The following is a 19291-nucleotide window of genomic DNA, read 5'->3' as shown; positions in this document are numbered from 1 at the left end:
GTGCACTTCCCACTGTGGGAGTAAAAGACCGTGTTGTCATCTCTAAGATTTTTTTCATAGTGACTAGCGTGCCAAAGTTGTAGTCCATCGTTAAGCAGCTCTTTGAAGCCTTTTGAGGCTTGGTTTCTCACCACGCAGATGCCCAGCGTGCTCTACACATTGGCCTCTCTTGAGCTGTTTTAGCCAAGGCACCAGGAGTCACTGGTGGGTCTCAAAATCCTCAGGTTTTGCTCAGCTCTTTGGGGTGAACTTCCTCACCCAGCCTGGCTGGGCTTCGAGTAGCGTGTCGGGGATGTGACAGAGGCTGGGGATGCTATTGCAAATGCCTGTATCCTATAGAAATAATAACAGTTGGGAAAAGAGGATGAGATTTGTTTATTGCTCGTTTTTCAAACACAGCCTCAGCTGCAAGGAATAGACGTGGTCTGTCTTCCAGCTTGGTGACTAGAGAGATCACAAAGGTAGCAGTGAAATGGATGAAGCAATCTCGTTTTGGTTGCCAAGCACGCCAGTTACAGGGCCAGAGAAATAATCTGTCTGATGCTTCCAATGGCCACTAGCGTACCCAGGGGCCCATAACGCCGTCTTTCTGCGCTGGAGGAAACAGTGAGCACCTGGTGGACTGGAGAGAGGACAGCAGTTCTGGTCATACCGTCAGGATGGGCAGTTATTTCTTTGACATGTCATAATAATTCAATGAGCATGAAAGGAAAACCCTTCAGATGTTTGAAAAGCCACTCTGCATGGCATTTTTAGGTCACTGCTTAATTAGCAGTGTGATTAAAATGCAGTTTGTCCTGTAATTGTAGCTGTGAACATATGTACAGAGCACGTGATGGATCGCATTCCACTTTCTATGTGGTACTTGATATATGGAGGGTTGATAGTGAGGAAAACTCAAGTGTGTGTGATGGGGTAAATCAGGGGAAGGTGATCTGGAAAACTAATTTGGAACAGTAGCTTTTGTCACCAGTCTGGGGGAATTATTGCACCTCATACTGCTTGGCCCTCTTACATTTATACTCATGACCGATACTATGGAGGGACCGTATGGTGGTTCACAGCACCTTCTACTTGTTCAGCAGGAATGCATGATGATGTGCAACAGCTTGCTCACGTCTGAGGAGGGGGTGCTGCTTATGTTTCACATCAATTTACAAAAAAATAAAAAAAAATCTCTAGTGTCCTCTAGGATATATCTTTTTAAAGAACATGCTTTGCTGCTGTGTGAGACATGGCTACATGTGGTACAGGAAATCGTGATGATTTTCAGGTTGTATTCATTACATGCAACTGAGATAGATATTATTATCTTGTTCTTTCATATGCTACAGTTGGTTGTTTTTTACTTCAGGTCTAATTTTAAGGTACTGCTACTTCTGTGTTTCTCTGCATACTGCTTCCGAGCCAAGATAAGGCATTTTATACCAAATTATTATGACTTTAATCTGTGCTGTAATTGGCATCATATTGCCATTTATCTGGTGGTTTATATGTATGAATATCATCTAAGCATATTCCTCAGTCACTTGCAGACTATATTTCTTAGCTGACAATGTTTAATACCATCAAAGAGAGGAACGCGTTTGTATCTTCTCTTTGTGTGCATGTTTCTGTTGTTTTTGGTAGCACTCATTATGTGTGTTCTGTCGTGCTATTTACTTTACCCTGCACTCCTGAGACCTTTGCCTCGTTGCTCAGGTTTGGCATTTCATTAATAAATCACAGCTTATGGACCTTTCTCAGGAACAGTTGCCTTTTATAATATTCTACAGTAGTATCGGCACAGTTAGAAAGTATGCCTAGCAAAATTCATATGCCACAACACCTCCAGAACAATACCTGCTTCAAAGGCACAGCAAGGTGAATAAGGCTATTTATCGACGGAGTCTATCTGACAAGCTGGAAACCACAGTCATTTTCATAAAAGGTCCATTTAAAATAAATCCTGCTTTCATTTTCCTGAGGGCCCACTTGAATTCCTTCCACATACAGAGAAGGTCAGGACTGATGTTCTTAATCCTTAGCAGCGAGGGTTTTTTTTTTTCTGTGCTGCCTCTGTTGTTAGTGTTTGCTGCGGGGAGAGAGTAATAAGCCAGAAAGACTCTGTTTAGTGAAAGCTGGAGGGAGGGATGGAGAGGGGGGGGAGCCCCTTGTGTGTGCCCTGCCTGCCTCGCCGGCTGCGTTTCTGCTCTGTCGAGTGCTGCAAAAGGATCAGCAGTGGGTCCCCCGTGGGGCTGGAAGGAACACGAAAGCCTTCCCAGGATGTTTGCTGTGCCAGGCAACAAACAAACAAGCAAAAGAAGAAACCTTTCTCAGGTTTCTGTCTGTATGCGATTGCCATTCTGAATTGAAAAAGCAAACACAAGACCTATCAGCATATCTTTTTGCATCAGATTTTTTTTTTTTTTGGGGGTAGATGTTTGAAATAACAGGTTTGGAGTGTGGTGCTCTGAGCAGATACAACCATAGGTGAAGTTGTTCTAATCTTCTACCGTGAAGATATTCAGCATCTCTCCAAACAGGCTCTTAACTCCTGCAGGAGTTTGTTGCGCTAGGCAGGTAGTTTTCATAGGGGTAGGTAGTTCTGCCATTTTCAGCATATTAATACTGATTTACTATATTTTTCATGAATACCTTTTTTGCTTTCTACCATTGTCTTCTTCTGATTTGAGTTAATATTTCAAGACACGCTCAGAACTGAAAGGTTCTGGAATGACACAATAACAGGGTGAGAAGGAGAGGGTAGGAGGAATGAGGTCCAAGATACTCACAGTTGAGGGAAATGATGCTACTCATTGTTCCTAGTTGGTCTGAGTTAAACATTAGCGTGCCAAACTATTGCATGATTTTTATCAGGATCCTCTTGGTCAGTGTTACCTCCTAAGAGCAAACTCTTCATCAACAGAGTTGCTTTTACAAAGATCGTGCTGTTATGTACCACAAGTGGTGTGCGTGTGTTTAAATTTTACCTTTTTTTTCTAATTTTTATTTTTCCTCCCTCCATGTAGTGAAGCAGCCTGTGGTTACAGAATGAAAGGGAAGAGCGGAAAAACAACCTCAAGGTCAAAAGCATTTTTTTAATTCCTTGACCAATTTGTTGACTTCCCTATTTCCTTTCGGAATGTTCCACTTCTCTTTCAAAGATGCGTTGTACTGTTGCATCCTGCTCAAATCGGCTCATCAAGTGGAATTAGAGGCTGCAGAGACTAAGAATTGGGCAAATGAGTTTATATCTTCTGGGAATTTTAGAAACCTGGTTAAGAAAGACTGTAGACACACAGCTGAATGGATGGGTAGCTGAGGTCTACAGGGAAAAAGAAAATAGTAGATGTCAAAATTTTACTTTCAGATACTGAAATAAAAAGTGAAATGTCAGTAGAATACAATTCTGTGCCCTGATGTGGGTTATGGGATTGCAAAAGAACTACTTTCCACTTTTATTCCATAATTTAGAGCCTGATTTCCGGAATGTCTGAGCATCCACAGTTCCTACTAAAGTAAACAGAGTTTTTAGGCACTTTCAGCATTCTGAAAAATAGACCGGTTTACCTAGTGGTACAGACCAGTACTTACTTCCTTCTGGAAATGGAAAGTGGATGATTTCATTAGGGCAGCCCGAGGTATGTGCCAAGGATTTGTCTTCAGATAATCCCATGCTAGGAAGCCAATGATACTTTCAGGGGGTTTGATTCTGACTGGTGCATGTCTTCCTGTGCACTGGTTCCTGAATAGGTGCTGCTGCTGGTGAACTGGAAAGCAGTTTTTGTTGCTGCTGCTGCTGAATGCTGGAAATAGGACCAACGTGTCAGTTAATAAGCAGTGGGCAGTGAAGCTCAAAATCTCCATGACTTTGGACTATCTGTGAAGTACAAAATCTGCTTAATTCTAGTGAGTAGTAACTGTGGGTGATGTTATCAGAACTAGATGATCACCAAGGAAAACTGAGCTATTTTGGGAAGACAGTGAGTTGCTAAGCCTGGCATTCAAGCAGCTGGCACTATTGAAGATGCTGATTTTTTTTTTTTTTTTTTTTTAATGAGATGAAAGAATAAAACTGATAAAATGTAGTGATTACAGAATTTGTGGCTCTTTTTGTAGGAGCAGGCTGATTAAGCCTGGTGCCTGAGCCAGATTGGAAGCTGGGCAGTTACCTTTTCCTTACCAAATGTTTGAGTTTTTCAGACCATCTGTTGATATCTGACTTTTGGCACCATTCACTTGGTTGTGGTGGCACACGCAGCAGAGCAAAACAGCCATAGATCCACAGTGCCCTCCTGTTTGGCCACAGATGATAAAGATGTACATCACTTGAATCACAGAATATCATAGAATCATAGAATTGTCCAGCCTGGAAGGGACCTCCAAAGGCCATCTAGTCCGACCTCCCCGCAGTCAGCAGGGACACCCCCAACTAGACCAGGCTGCCCAGGGCTTCATCGAGCCTCACCTTGAATATCTCCAGGGATGGGGCCTCAACAACCTCCCTTGGCAACCTGTTCCAGTGCTCCACCACCCTCACAGTAAAGAACTTTCTCCTAATCTCCAATCTAAATCTGCTCCCCTCCAGCTTAATATGGGAGATCTTAAAGATCATCTGTTACTTAAAGATCATCTAGTTCCAACCCCCCTGCCATAGGCAGGGACACCTCCCACCAGACCAGGTTGTTCATGGCCCCATCCAGCCTGGCCTTGAATACTTGCAGGGATGCGGCACCCATAAGTTCTCTGGGCAACCTGTTCCAGTGTCTCACCACCCTCACAGTAAAGAATTTCTTCCTAATATCTAATCTAAATCTCCCTTCCAGTTTGAAACCACTACCCCTCGTCCTATCACTACACTACCTCATAAAGAGTCCCTCTCTAGCTTTCTTGTAGGCTCCCTTCAGGTACTGGAAGGCTGCTATGAGGTCTCCCTGGAGCCGTCTCTTCTCCAGGCTGAACAACCCCAACTCTCTCGGCCTATCTTCATAGCAGAGGGGCTCCATTGTGTCCCATCCTGATTTTCACTGGTGACCTTAAGGATGGTACATGAAGCACGGCACAACTCTGCTGTGGCCTGTCTGTGCCTGCACCAATGAGGTGGGACTGGGGAGCACCCAGTGCTTGCTTCTGCAAGCTTTACATCAACAGATTTTCTTCCAGTGAAGGAATGAATCCCTAGGGTTGATTAGCTTAAGTTTGCTTTTTATCACCTTATGTGTAAATGCAGAGTAAATTTGACATGCTTCTACGTTGTTCCTTCTATCTTCAATACTGTATATGTTGGAAGTGCAAGAGTAGATGTTTGCAGATCCTGACCTCTTGTCAGGTGAGATGCTGACACTGGTTTGGTGCAGGCTGGTGAGGAGTCATGTTGCCAAGCTGCTTGTGGCTTCATGAGTGACTGTTACAACAGGAATATATGAACTAAGTTTGTGTGCAGCCTGCAAAAATGGCTTGCACAAATCGATGTTAGGAATAAACCTAAGAAGTGTCATCCTCTGTCTGTAGTCTACAGACAGTCAGGTAGCTTCTCTGAATCTGTGTCTCTTTTTATGGATAATTCACTTGTTTCCTGCAAGCATTTGAAAATGTGTAATAGTGTTCATTGCTTTTATACAGCCCTGCACTCCAGCTTCCCTGAATACCAGCTTTTCTTCATTTGCAGTCAGATGTTCCAAGCATAACATCTCACTGGCTTCAATGGACCATCCAGAGCTTGCTGGCAGAGGGTGATTTATGCTTTTGGTAGGAAGGAAGTCTTTACTCCATGGAGCTGTTGGTTCTCAATGGTGGAGAGGTGACACTTGCCTCATTCTCAAAATAAACTCTTAGAGGAAGAAATTAAACCCATTTGATTGCCACCTTCCCATCAGACAGACAAGCACTTATAAACACCTTCAGAAACATTCCAAGGTAGAACATTCCAAGGTTGGACTTGTTTGCCCAGCTGCTGTCTTCCCCGAGGTGCAACTGTGTCTAGCCAGGGGGAAGGTTGTCCTCATGGCTCTACTTTCCAACAACTCAGCCCTTGGAGGTGTCAGGGGATGTGAACCTAAGTCCTGCCATCACAGTGTGAGACTTAGTGGGTCTGGCACCTCAAACGATACTTTCTCAATGGGAATTTACGGTGGGTTTATGCAAATCCACAGTTTATGACAGATAGGTTGAAGTAATCTGTGTACCTCCTGCGCTCATACTTGGTGGGCTCTGCCTTGTAGAAGACTTGTGGTTTAACAGTAGTCAGCAAATATTTATTTGTGGCAAATATTTATTGTGTAATATGGGAAGATCTCTTTCAGTTGTAAACTCAAGACTTTCTTCCTTTTCCCCCAAATTGCCAAGGAAGCAATTTTTGAGATGTATTGCTGTGTTGATGGGTTTTGGCCTTGGAGTGATTCTTTGCTATTTTGTTTGAGATCACGTGACAACTTTTTGCCTTGCCTTTGGGAGAAGAAGTGGTGTTCTTTAGTTCTGTGATGTCTGTGAAAAGGAGCAGGTTAAAAAAATGCTTCTTCCTTGCTTTTTGGTTTGGTTTTGGGGTTTGGTTTTTTCTCGGTTGCAATATAATAAAGGCCTAATTGTAATTAGAGGTACATGTTAATATGAACCCCCCCGACCAAACTATCTGCTATAAGGAATACTATTTTGTCTTTAACAAGAAGAATCATTCCAAGGTTAATTCAAAGGTGCTTCCCCCCACACCTCCCTGAGATCTCTGTGACAGATAGGAAGATAAGTTTTATGTTTCCAAAAGAAAGCACTATCTTTAAGAGGAAAAGACACATCTCTGTAAAAGGAATGAAGTGATCTATAACTTCTAGTCTTAGCTTTTTTATTTTAAGGAAAAAGGAAGACAAACAAAAATGTCTATGGCTCTTTAAAAGCTTTTACTACTGCTCTGGGCACAATATTTCTCCCCTCCTTCATCCCTACAAATGTAACAAGCTACAGGTTGGGGCTTTTTTATTAGAAAAACACGTGGAGGGCATCTTCTATGGCTTGTGTTGGATGGAAGATCCCGCTGCCCTCTGTTCCTGCAGCCCCACAGTACCAGTCCCTGATGTTCTTGTGCCATTCTGTCCTGCTTGTCTACTCATTTAAAAATCTATCAGCCCCTCCAGGGGAAAGGATGATGAAAGGTACATCTGCTAAGTAAATTTTGATAGGGAAATGAAAAAGGAGAATATAGTTTCATACGAGACTTGTGGTGTTAGCTTTTAGCTGTCTACGGTTATCACCTGTGGTATACATGATGCTCTCAATGCATGGTGGTTGCGTTTCAGTCCAGTTTTTTTGTTTTCTCTCAGCTGTCTAGGTGGGCCCTTGCTGGGAAGGCAGGGACAGATAGCTCTGCTGTGCCTCCAGCCCTTGCGAGGCTGGAATAGAGGAACGTGCATCTACTGGGTCAGGGCAAAGGCTGCTTTGCTGAGCAGCCAAGTGGTTAACAGAAACATTTAGGGAACTGTGAAATAAGGTCTAGCTGTGAATAGGGTAACTTTTTTCTCCAGTAAAAATTCCCAGCTATGAGCAGCCAGTGCGTACCGTCTTGTAAATGGCCACAGATGAGTTTCAGATGACCAGTAACCCCACCACTCCACCTGCTCTTCCTACTCAGGGGCTCTCCCCAGCCTCTCCTCCCTGGCAGGACACAGCCACGGGGCCAAGGTGTCAAATACACGAAGTGCCTGCACAAATTTTGGAAAAGCTAATGGCTGGGTAGAGGAGAGAAACCCAAACTGAGGTCTAGAGTGACCGCAGTGTGAACTCAGCAGTTTGACCTGCTGGCTGGCAGGCAGGACCACGGGTGGCACAAAATCAGCTGAAGCCTGGCTTTCGAGAACCAGCTCTTCACAAAAGCCTCTGCCTGAGCCGGGTGCTTTAAAAAGCATGCTGCCAGATGTTTCTTGTTTCAGAAATAAGTAGCACCACGGAGGGATCTGCTGGTTTGTGAGTGCTGGGCTCCCGGCTCTGAGCCCTCCCCCAAGGGACCGCGCTGGCAGCCCTCAATGGCATTAGTCTGGAGCTGTGACTTCTTGTGGAGGGAGAAAGGGCCATTTTCTCCTTCAGCCGAGCTAATTCCCACATTTTCCTCTTTGCCATTTTATGTATGGGTTTTATTTGTCTTTCTCCAGCATTGTTTCCCTTGCTTATCTGCAGTGCTGCAGCCTTTAATAACTCTGTGTCCTTCCTAGGGATGTTAACTAGAGGTTGCTTTCCCAATTATTGACTTAACGAAGAACGACTGGAGAAAAATTTGATAGCTGGTTCATTTGAAAGCAGCAGTATATCTTGGGGACAGAGAACACTATGCACTAGCAGTGCACTCCCTTGGCCCAATATAATTCTTTCTGCCTCCGGGTCTTTGTTGTTCAAATCCTGGGATAGAGCAATAGCAGCAAATGGGCACCATAGTTAGGGCAGACAAGGTTTGAAAGTAGTGTCAAATGGCAGGAGAGAAATGGAGTCTGTATCCAGAGCTGGGTGAGAGGGAAGTTGGAGTTGAGTTAGGATTGATAAAAACGATTTCACAGCTCTGGATGTAAATTAATCCTTTTTTTTTTTTTTCCCCTATTCAATTTTCTATTGTAATTACAAGCCAAAATGACCATTACTGGGCACCTCTGCTCATCAGCTTTATGGATTGGTGTCAGCTTCAGCTCTGGGAATAATGTATTTTAGGTGGTGTTGTGACTGCAGGAAGGCACTTAGTAACTGTGGTTCCAAGACATGCAAAAACGGATAATAGAAGCAGGTAACTGTTGTGCTGGTTAAACCAGATATTGATTAAAAAGTCTGGGGATGTGAATTCTGCTCTCCTCTCTGCCTCACGTTTCCTCTTTGAGCCAGGGGAAGCCAGTGCACCTTTCCGTTGATCCTGTTGTTTGGCTCCTCTAAAGTGACATCAGAACCTCCTGACGTGTACCCTTGCATTTGGCACCCATAGAAAATCACAGAATCATAGAATTTTCCAGGTTGGAAAGGACCTTTAAGATCATCTAGTCCAACCATCAAACTAACTCTGATAAAAAAAAAAAAGGTCACTATACCATGTCACTAAGCACTATATCAACCCATCTTTTGAATACCTCCAGGGATGGTGCCTCAAAGTGTTCCTAGTCTTTCCTGCAGAATAGGATGAATATATTTTAATACTGGGACTTCTGGATGTCAGACACTGAGTGGGCTGGTGGTAACTGGTGTCATGGTCTGTAGCTGTGCAAAAGCAAGACAGGTTGTACTGCTTGACTCCACATCGTTGATCGGGCTCTGTTGCTCTACTCAAAAATCTTGTTCAATGTTTCTAAATATAGATCCCTCCAGTAAAGAGAAATCAATTTGCTCTCTCCAAAGTTGAGAAATTGCCCACAACAATTAGAAAGGGCTGCAACCATTAAGTGATTCTGGTTGCATCTCTTCCTAAGCGTGACAAAGCTTCTCCCAACGGCTGCAGAAGGGGGCTGAGGTGGCAGCCGTGTCACAGGGCAGGAAAGCACAGATGTCTGCCTGGGCGTTTCAACAGAATTAATGCTACACTTCTGCTAGCCCGATGTCATTCTTTCAGGTCATCAACAGAAAAGCGTGAGCTGATTCACCCTCTTGGAGTGGAGCTAAATCTGAAGCTCAACTTGCCCGAGGAGGCTTGGGTCTCGCCGTGTCAGGAGCGGCGGTGGCGCAGTTGCTCTGAATTTGCATGTGGCAATTGGATTTCTCCTCAAAGAGCGAGCCAACATTAAAGTGAGCTCAAGTGAAGGGCATTAACTGAGCTCAAGTGAAAAACATTAATTTTAACATCTAGCACGTCTCAAATTTCCAACTCTGTGTGAGTACGGAGACCTCGTGTGCAAAAGTAGCGTTTCAAGTTTAGATGCTGCCTCGAAAGGGATAGAATGACTGGATTAATGTGCCATTTGGGCCTAGTTTTCTTTACACAAAATGTGACTGATTGAACAGCTTTTTCTCAGTTATAAACATTTGGGATGGAACACAGCAGTCTGTGTGTATGTGATATGTGTTTGTGTATTTACATACAGCCACACTGTGGTAGACATGCTAATATATACAATCACACTGTTCTCTACTTACTTATTACCAATGTGAGATACATCTTAAATACTACCTATGCCATCTCAAGAGAGCTGCACACAATAGAGCTGACCTTGGAAAAGGTGCCAAGGGTGGTAATACACACTGTGGCTACTGTTTGTGCACTTTTCTGGGCATATCAGAAACACAAACAGTGCGTAAAAGGGGAAGAAGAGTATCTTGGAATAATTTCTTTTAAATGCAAGACATATCAAACATTATTCTAAGTTGTTTTTTTTCTTTATGAATAAGATTCTCAAAAGGGAAAAGTTAGTGGTGAATTAAGTTGGATTTTTTTAGTTGATATTTGTTTAATTTTGTGTTATTGCAGAAACTGGAACACAAAGAAGTTTTGGTTGGCTTGTTGTTCCTGGTTTTCCCATTCATCCCAGCCAGCAACCTCTTCTTCAGGGTGGGATTTGTGGTGGCAGAGCGAGTCCTTTACATGCCGAGGTAACTATTGCAATTGAATTCCTTTCTAATGAGACCACCATCCCATTTTCTGAAAGCAGGCATGATTGCTTCTTCCCTTTTACAATACTACAAACATTATATTGCTAGTCAGTATGTTCTCTGCCTTTGAGTTTTGGCGTGATAGCATGAGAGATTTTATAGTTTGTTGAGAGCAGATTGTTTGGCAGGAGCAAAGCTACCCAAATCCTTTCTTTTTTTTTTTTTTTCTTTAACGCAGAATTTTTTCTGGTGTGCTTGAAAGCTCAATACGGAGAAAAGGTGTTGTTTTTGAGGATTGTCCTCCAAGACCCTTTTTCTTGGTATCATTATCAACTTAAATTGTCCAATGTTTTTACTTTAAGGACAGCAGCTGAAAAGTTAACCTGTCATATTTTTATTGTGGTATTGCTCAGCTTTCCCACTAAATTAGGTGGTCAGTTAAAAGCAAAGGTGGCTACTGCTGTCTTAAAAGGCTGATGGCTTCAGTTGTGGAATATGCGCATGACCTCCTGCCTGTAAGCTGTTGGCTGCATACAGATCTGAAAGGGGGGGATTTGTGGTTACTGAAGAGGATGAGGAAAATCCAGCCACTTCTCCGTCACTCAGCCTCTGCCCTGGTCACTCAGCCTCTGCCCTGGCGTTTCCCTTGGTTTCCAGCCTCTAACAATTGTCACTTCAGCAGTTCGGGTGCTTCCAGTTGCATTTACTCAACAACAACAACTTTGAGATGTTGCTTCTGACATCTCCACAGTATCCAGACCAGAGGCTGCAGTGGTAATCAGGTAATTCATCCAAGATGCACCAGACCATTGCCAATTTCACAGAATCACAGGATGGTTGAGGTGGGAAAGGACCTCTGGAGGTCACCTCATCCAAACCCTTTGCTCACGTAGGGCCACCTACAATTAGTTGCCTGGGACCATGCACAGACAATTTTCCGTTATCTCCAAGGAGGAAAACTCCACAATCTCTCTGGGCAACCTATGCCTGTGCAGTTTGTTCCAGCCATGAGCTTAAATGGTCATTCTTGGATATTGAAAGCCAGAAAGCCCGATTCTGCCCTGGAGTGCAGAGGGTCAGCCCATCTGTTCTCTCTAATGGGAACTACCATTGTGGAGCTGTTGACAAAGCACAACTCCTAAATTTCACTCTGGATTACTTTGTGATAACTGAAACAACAGTTTTATTCCACAGAATGTTTATATTGTATTCTTCAGAAAATGCGCATCCAAAAATCCCAAGAAGAACACTTATAGGTGGTCTTTTGCAAAGCTGTATGCATTTTCTGGTCATCATTTGTATAAGCACTATCACAAAAGGGCTACTCATTGGTATAAAACTTGGGCTGCGTAGGAAATGCTGCATTTATTACAAGCTGCTTATGCAGTTAGGCTCTATCTCTGTGCTCTACTATATACTGACTTGCTTTTTGGGTCAAATCCTGCTGAATTTATGCACATCAGTAGCTCTGCTTTTGTTTGCTGAGAGTATACCTGAAAGTATAGTGAGTGAAAGTTGTCCCTCTGAGTTATTTTGCAAATGATACCCTGAACTAATGGATCTTGCATCATTTCAAATTAACTTGGAAATCAGATTGCTTTAAATTCATGTAACAGAAAATGAGGAAACACATGAAAGCGCAAAGCTATTAAGGAAACAGTCAGCTGAACACAGGGCTGTGTTGAGTGGTTGCATTTCTGAATCTCAAAAGAACAACTGCAGAAAATACTTCAGCCGTCAGCAGTTCCTCGTCCTCCTCCAGATGAGACTGCTGATATAATGAGAGGAGGGGCAATGAAGAAGAAAAAAGGATATGTTTGCGCAGAGAAAATTAATCAGCGTTAACATGTGTGCATATAGTTTGTATAATGCTTTTCATCTCCCTGAGGGCTTTGCAAATATGTGACCTACAAAGTAGGTAATTGATAGTCGCTGCTTTTTTTTTCGAGCAGGAAAACTGAGGCAGAAGGATTAAATGATTTCTCCTGAGTAAGTCTGCATCGGAGTCCCCGGATCTCATACTTTACTGAGATCACTCATGTCCTGCTTTGCAATATTTGTTTTTTTCTCTTACCCCAGGCTGGCTGGCAGGCAGCTGGTATGAAAAGGGAAGGCAAATCCTGCCACTTTGGAGGAGAGGTGGGCGGTTTCCAGCCAAAGGATCTGGAGAGAGCTGAGCTCTTGGCTTTGAGTTACCAAGAGAGGAGCTCTCTTACATCCTCTGGGTGCAAAATGATGTGAGTGGTGAGGGGGACTTCTGCAAACGTTCATGACTATGGCAGAATGAAAATAATACAGCGTGAGTTTTTGGTTTGTTTTTTTTCTTACCCTTGGGAATGGGGCAGTTTAATAATGATGGCTTTGGGAAGGGCTTGTGTTCTTTATTTAGAACACCCTGCAGCAGTTTTCTTGTGTTACATCTTGAAGAGGGCTTTTGCTATCCTTTGCCATTCCTTCTCTAAAACTCAGTTAGCAAGTCAGAGGTTGTCGTTCAGCTTTACTTAGACAAAAGTCTTCAATTAGATGGAGAGAACTCAGTGATTTATGGTTTTGGGCTTATGCTGGAAGGTGCTTTTCTATCTCTGTTACAAGTAATAGCCTTTTATTAATATTTATGGAAGTGACAGTTATGTATGTGTGTCACAGCCTGAAGTCCTCATTCAGTGTTGCTCAGTAGTTACCTGGGCAAAATGTCAAGCATTTTCTTTTCAATAAAAGTTAAGTAAGGACCCAAGGATTTATATAAAAGATGCTGTAAATAGTAAGGAACAAGGAATAAGCCTTTTGCTCGATGTCTAATTATGTGGCTGGGCTTTGCCTTCTGGGGATTGATGGGTATTTGGAACAATTCCTCTTCTGTCTGCGGCCGTGCCTCAGGGGAGAGAGATATAAGCTAAGTCAAAATGGTTGAATGTTTTCTTTAATTGGCTTTAGGAAAACAGAAATATTTGGAGAAAATATTTTTCGCATTTAGTTTTCATTTAAGCGTCACGAGCACTTATTTGTTTAAATTAGGAATTTCTGATAATAGTATTACTTTAGCCTGAAAAATTTCATAGGAAAACAACTTATTGTCTTTCAACTTAAAATTTTAATTTTGTTGTTGTTTTCTTATCCTTGTGAGGGGAAAACTTGTTTTCAGGAGGGCTAGGGGTGTGAAATGCTTATTTTGAGAGTTGTGGACAGGATTCAACTCTATAGGCCCTGGTTTTCCAAAGAGGCATCACAGTAAGTAGCTGGAAGTCAGTGAAAGATTTAAACCGCTGTGGGCTTTTCCCCTCTTCAAAATGTAGATGTAATTATGCTTACTGCGTATCTGCTAATGCTGCTCTGAACATCACAGACGGCCTAATTGTTTGAAAATCAAGAACAATGATGTGCATCCAGTTATTCTGAGCCATGAGCAATTTGTCTGAACTTGAAAGAGGAGCACTAGTCCTTGCTCTGTGTTGCCCTTCACATGGAGAAACTGGAGAGGCAATGCAAACTCTTGTGCCATCCAGGAGCTGCCTGCCCTACTGACATATCAGCAGGGCTGGGGTTGCTCTCACCTTATGGGATGGGGCCTTTCCTACCAGAGCAATTTCTGTTTTCCTCATCTTTCACAGCTACCCTGATAGTACTGGCTCCTGTCTGGGTTGCTGTGTTATAGCTGGACGACTCAAGCTGTTTTCACAACCTCATATGAACGAACAAATCAACCAAAACATTGCTATGTGGCTTATTTCCAATTTGCTGAAAGCGATAGGCAATTCAGCGGTACCTGCACCATTTTTATGGCAACTCATTCATGGTGGATATCGCAGTGAGTGGGTTGCAGAGCACCCAGTTACTCTTTCCCAGCACAGGCAATTACGGGTTGCTGTCATTTTTTCCACCAGCTCCTCACTAGATCAGAAGTTGATGTTGCAACCCTAATTGTCAATACTAGAAGATGAGATCACTGCTATATATAGGATTGCATTTGTTTCAGTGTCTATCTAAAAATCTGCAAGAAAGCCAACATCCAGAAAGAAAGTGCACTTGTATTTTTTCAGGAACTTAACATCATGTTAAAGCTTTCCCCGTGCCATAGCAAAGCAGGGACCATATGGAAGTTTTGCCTTTGCATAGAGCATGTTTTTGATTCTTCGTGCTAATGCATTTGTTCCAATTAGTGTAATTCCATACATTACTAACTTTTATAATTGAAAAAGAACCTGGTAGGTAGTGGAATTAGCTGTAATTTATATGAACCTGAATATTCCTCAACAGAAGTCTCCTTTGCTTAAAAAACAGCCACTTGAGGATGGGACTTGTCTTTTCGGGGAGCACATTGTGGTCTCCACATCATCTTCATTTACTTTAAGACCAGCTGTGGAATAGGGTGGTGCTGTCTTTTTCAGTTTCCTTTGCCACCCCCTTCTTTAAGGTTATTTGAAAGCTACATGTTCACCAGGAGCTGAATTCCTGTTTACCTGTTTAGCATTCCATCAGTATTAGATCAGATCCAGTAAGGGATCATCTTATTTGCAGAAGAAGCTTCTCCTTAATTGGAGTGAAACCTCAACCCCAGTGAAGTCAGCCGTGAAAGTCTCATTGACTCTGTGGATCCAGTTTATCTGCTCCCTGATCTCAATTCAGCAACATAATTAAGCTTTTTGCCTGCTTTCAACTTAAATCCACAATTCATTTGGGATTCAGGTATGGAATCCAAGTCACACCTGCTCCATTTACTGAAAAAAACGCGTGATTTTAATGCCTTATTCTATTGCTGCTGTTCTTGTAAGGGCCACGGAGCAGCCAAAATTCAGAAGGAGCAAACTGGATTATGTTCCCTATAATTCAGCCGTGGACTGGAGGGCACTGGGAGGGCATTAGGTGTGATGGCAATGGGCCAGACCCCAGCCCCAACCTGGTCCCTTCTTACCCTGAGGGTTGCCTGTCCCTTCTCCAGGCTGTCAATTCGAGCAGCAGCCTGCAAAACGGCTCGTGGCTGGAGGCGAGGAGATGGGGACCTCGGCTGAGGCCAGCCACTCTGGTTCTGCTTCCCCATCCCAGGGATAACGACTCCACTCTGCCCTTTGGAAGAGAGCAGAGAGAGTTTTCATCAATTAATGGGAATTAACTGCTTGTATAAAGGCTAAATGCTGCAAGCCTCTACCTTTCAGATGCGTATCCAAACCTAAGCTCCCAGCTTTTGAAGGCTTGCCCACCCCTATTAAACGCTTTAAGGAGAAATCAAAGCAGCCATCCTCTGTTAATGCAGACAAGAAACGCCGAGATGCTAGTGCCAGATATTTTGGCAAAAGGCAGTAAAGACGTAGGAATAAAAGCCGAAATGATTCTGCAAAGCTGAAAGAGATTAGCTCATGGCGCGTTTGGTCTAGACTGCAGTCTTGTGTTATTTTAACTAAATTTAAAACATGCTTTTGAGAAACATGTTGTGTTTTGGCCATGTACAATTGATTCAGGAAAAAGCTAGATTTGTGTTGAATATAAGCATTAATGGCTATACTGGAAAGATTTTTTGGTTTCATTGTGATGTATTAGGTTAAAGGAAAACTCTCATATGCATTTATTCTGCTCCTGAAAATAATACAGATACGTAAAGATATTGCTTTTAAAAAATAGTAATAAATTAAGTTAATGTTGTCTCATGGAAATAATCTACTTGGTCATGTTGATTAAAAGAGGAATTCTTTTTTACAAGGGAATATGGTGCCCTTAAGAAGATGCCTTGTGAAATTTAATAGAAGATAGTTCCTTATATGAAGTTTTTGGAGACTTCCAGTGGAATTGAATGGGAAATTATATTCTTACTATAGAATTCCAGAAGTTATTACAGTATTTATTTTGACTGCATCCCGGGCCATATGTAAAGAAGTGTGACCAGCAGGTCGAGGGAGGTGATTCTGCCCCTCTACTCCACTCTGGTGAGACCCCACCTGGAGTACTGTGTCCAGCTTTGGAGTCCTCAACACAAGAAGGACATGGACCTGTTGGGGCAAGTTCAGGGGAGGGCCACAAAGATGCTCAGGGGGCTGGAGCACCTCACCTGTGAAGGGTTTTTCAGCCTGGAGAAGAGGAGGCTCTGGGGAGACTTTATAGCAGCCTTCCAATATCTGAAGGGGGCCTACAGGAGAGATGGGGAGGGACTCTTTATCAGGGAGTGTAGCGATAGGATGAGGGGTGATGGTTTTTATCTGAAACAGGGAAGATTTAGATTAGATACTAGGAAGAAATTTTTCACTATGAGGGTGGTGAGACACTGGAACAGGTTGCCCAGAGAACTTATGGGTGCTGCATCCATGGAAGTGTTCAAGGCCAGGCTGGATGGGGCTTTGATCAACCTGGCCTGGTGGGATGTGTACCTGTCCATGGCAGGGGTGTTGGAACAAGATGATCTTTAAGGTCCTTTTCAACCTAAAATGTTCTGTGAATTCTCCAGCCTTTAAAGCCCAAGTATTGTTCTGGAATAATTTAATTAAAACTGTAGCATATAGACCCTTCTCCACTAAAGTATGTAAGATTTAAGGAAATTTCTGTGGAATCCCTGTGGAATTATATCGGAGTTGTCATTTATAAAATATTTTCTTTCCATAATGCATATAGTAATCAAAAACCTGAAAAGTTTCTGTATTACCTGGAAATATTTCAGATAGGAATCTGTTGGAAGGGAAATCTTGGACTGAAACACTCCAATGAAGTGGGTTTGTTTGTCACGTGAGTTATTGGAAGGACGGGAAGCGAAATGTGTCCAAATGTTAAATAGCCATTCAAAGGTTAGCGAAATCATTCATTTCTGGTCCATATTTTCTCTCTAATAAGGAAAATAAGAGTTCCTGCATTTTCTCTAATTACATCATGTTCTGACTAGAGGACTGCATTGCTAGTGGAGGTAAATCACTTTGATGACTTAGCCGATCATGTCTAAGTGTCTTTAATATGGGCCTGTATAGCTTTTAATTTAGAGCCAAGGACAAAATCTAACACTAACTCATGAGGTACCTTTCCAAATTAGATGTATTCTTCCAGTGTTTATAGTTCTCTGTGTCTTTCTATTTATGACTTGCAGATCTTATTCCAGGAAAAGGACTCTTAATTCTGGTGAAAATTTGTCATTTTTTTCGGCAGACTCAGTAGTAAGTTAAGTATGCTGTCGGTTACTTGGTTGTCACACTGGTATTTCTGAGCTGTGAGGCTTGGTTTTTTCCAGTGGGATTTATTTTGTATGCTAAATATTACACCTTGATGGTAGTCCTGAAGTCTTTTAAAACCTCTGGTTTAAAAAAAAAAGTTAGTTCCATGTCATCGTTGCTGGGAGACAGGCAATTTAAACAGTGCTTTTCCCTTTGTCCTCAAAACTCAGTACCAGTGAAGAAGCAGAGATGCATAGGGAATGCTGCCGACTGTCCATGTGTGACAGAGACACATCCCGCATCCTCCTTGCCTTTGGACATTTAGTCCAAAAACATCACTGTTACAACAGGTTTTTCCGTCGTACCCCCAAGCTGGTTGAGACAGTTTTGATATGATATTTTCCCATGGGAAATATGACATTTTAACTGTTAACCCAAAACTTTTTGCTGAGGTGTGCTAACTATGAGACCATAGATAAAAAGGTTGGAAACAAAAGACTTCCCCAACCCAAGATGGAGTTTACGGTCAAAAGGACTAGGATAACAGAAGTGGACGGTTGGGTGGATATGGCCCAGAATTGCCTCTTTGCGAGGGACGCTTATCTGAGAGTTGGGACATCAAGGTCCATCTGCCATGCACCAGCATTTTTCTAGGATCATTAGTGCTGGATCTACACCCTGTGGGATCACTTGGTGGTGACGGTCTGATCCAGACCTGATCTAGGCCCATGCTTGCACTCCTGTCAAATTGGCCAGCCGGTGGCTTGCTGAGTTGAGCCTGCCCATGTACCAGCTGTGGGAGAGAATCTTGATCCAGCAGTAAGCTTGGCAGTACAAAGCAAACTTCTCAAAATTTCTGGGATACCAGTGGAGTGCGGTTATTCCAGAACAATACTTGGGCTTTGAAGGCTGGAGAATTTTGAGGACCCCAAGCTCAGAGCCTTACAAGTGCACTCACTGCGTCCCCAGCTCTCAGCCTGGCCTGGGATGGCGGTTTGAATCCAGATGATCCAGGTCACCGGATCTTCTGAGCTTCTGGCTGTTCTGGGTGACCTGAGTGCGCACTAGCACGCACTTACAAATAGACTGGTTTTTTTCCAGATGAAAACATTTTTTAAAAGTCCAGATCTTATCTTGGCCCAGAACAGCTCCTTGGAAAATGTGACCTTTTTCATAAAACAGCATCTTTGCTACCCTGCCAGCACTGCTCGTTGCTGGAGTTCCGTGCCTGAGAGTGCTTTTTGGGGGCAGAGAGAGCCGTCCTGGCCGTGCTTGTTCTTGCCAGCGGTCCTTTCCCCATCTGACTGAGGGCAGTGAGGCAGGAGCAGCCCGCACGACGTGCCAAGCGTGCTTTTTGCAATCAATTACTCCCCATTAGAGAAGTGTGAGCCCAGCCGATGAGTTTAACAGGGATGAACTGCCCTTTTTTTTTCCCCTGCGGCAACAGCCCTGCCTGCAAGCTGCATTTCGGCTGGCTTCGGCTCTTCCTCTCAGCGTTGTTTCCCGGGAACACAAAAAGCATGTCGTGCCAGGTAACACGTGTGGAACTGGGGCTGGGAGCCTTGTGGGGAACTTTAAAACCGAGAGAATCAAATATTTGTGTTCAGCATTTGGACCTGGCGGCAGGCATCGTCTTTCTCAAGGCTGCG

At 43.1% G+C, this 19291-nt stretch overlaps 1 protein-coding gene across 1 annotated transcript in view; it reads left to right on the top strand.

Moving 5' to 3' along the window:
• The window catches only part of TMTC1 (transmembrane and tetratricopeptide repeat containing 1), a 153103-nt gene that overhangs the window by 76978 nt on the left and 56834 nt on the right, over positions 1-19291 (top strand). Inside the window, exon 9 of the mRNA XM_014937486.1 lies at positions 10400-10521. Coding sequence (XP_014792972.1) covers positions 10400-10521 — 122 coding nt within the window. The remainder of the gene's footprint in view (positions 1-10399; positions 10522-19291) is intronic.

The sequence above is a fragment of the Calidris pugnax genome, unplaced genomic scaffold (genome assembly GCF_001431845.1).
Source record: "Calidris pugnax isolate Ruff unplaced genomic scaffold, ASM143184v1 scaffold1, whole genome shotgun sequence".
Lineage (NCBI taxonomy): Eukaryota > Metazoa > Chordata > Aves > Charadriiformes > Scolopacidae > Calidris > Calidris pugnax.
Note: the sequence above shows the minus strand (reverse complement) of the source record. Positions and strands in the feature narration are given on the sequence as shown.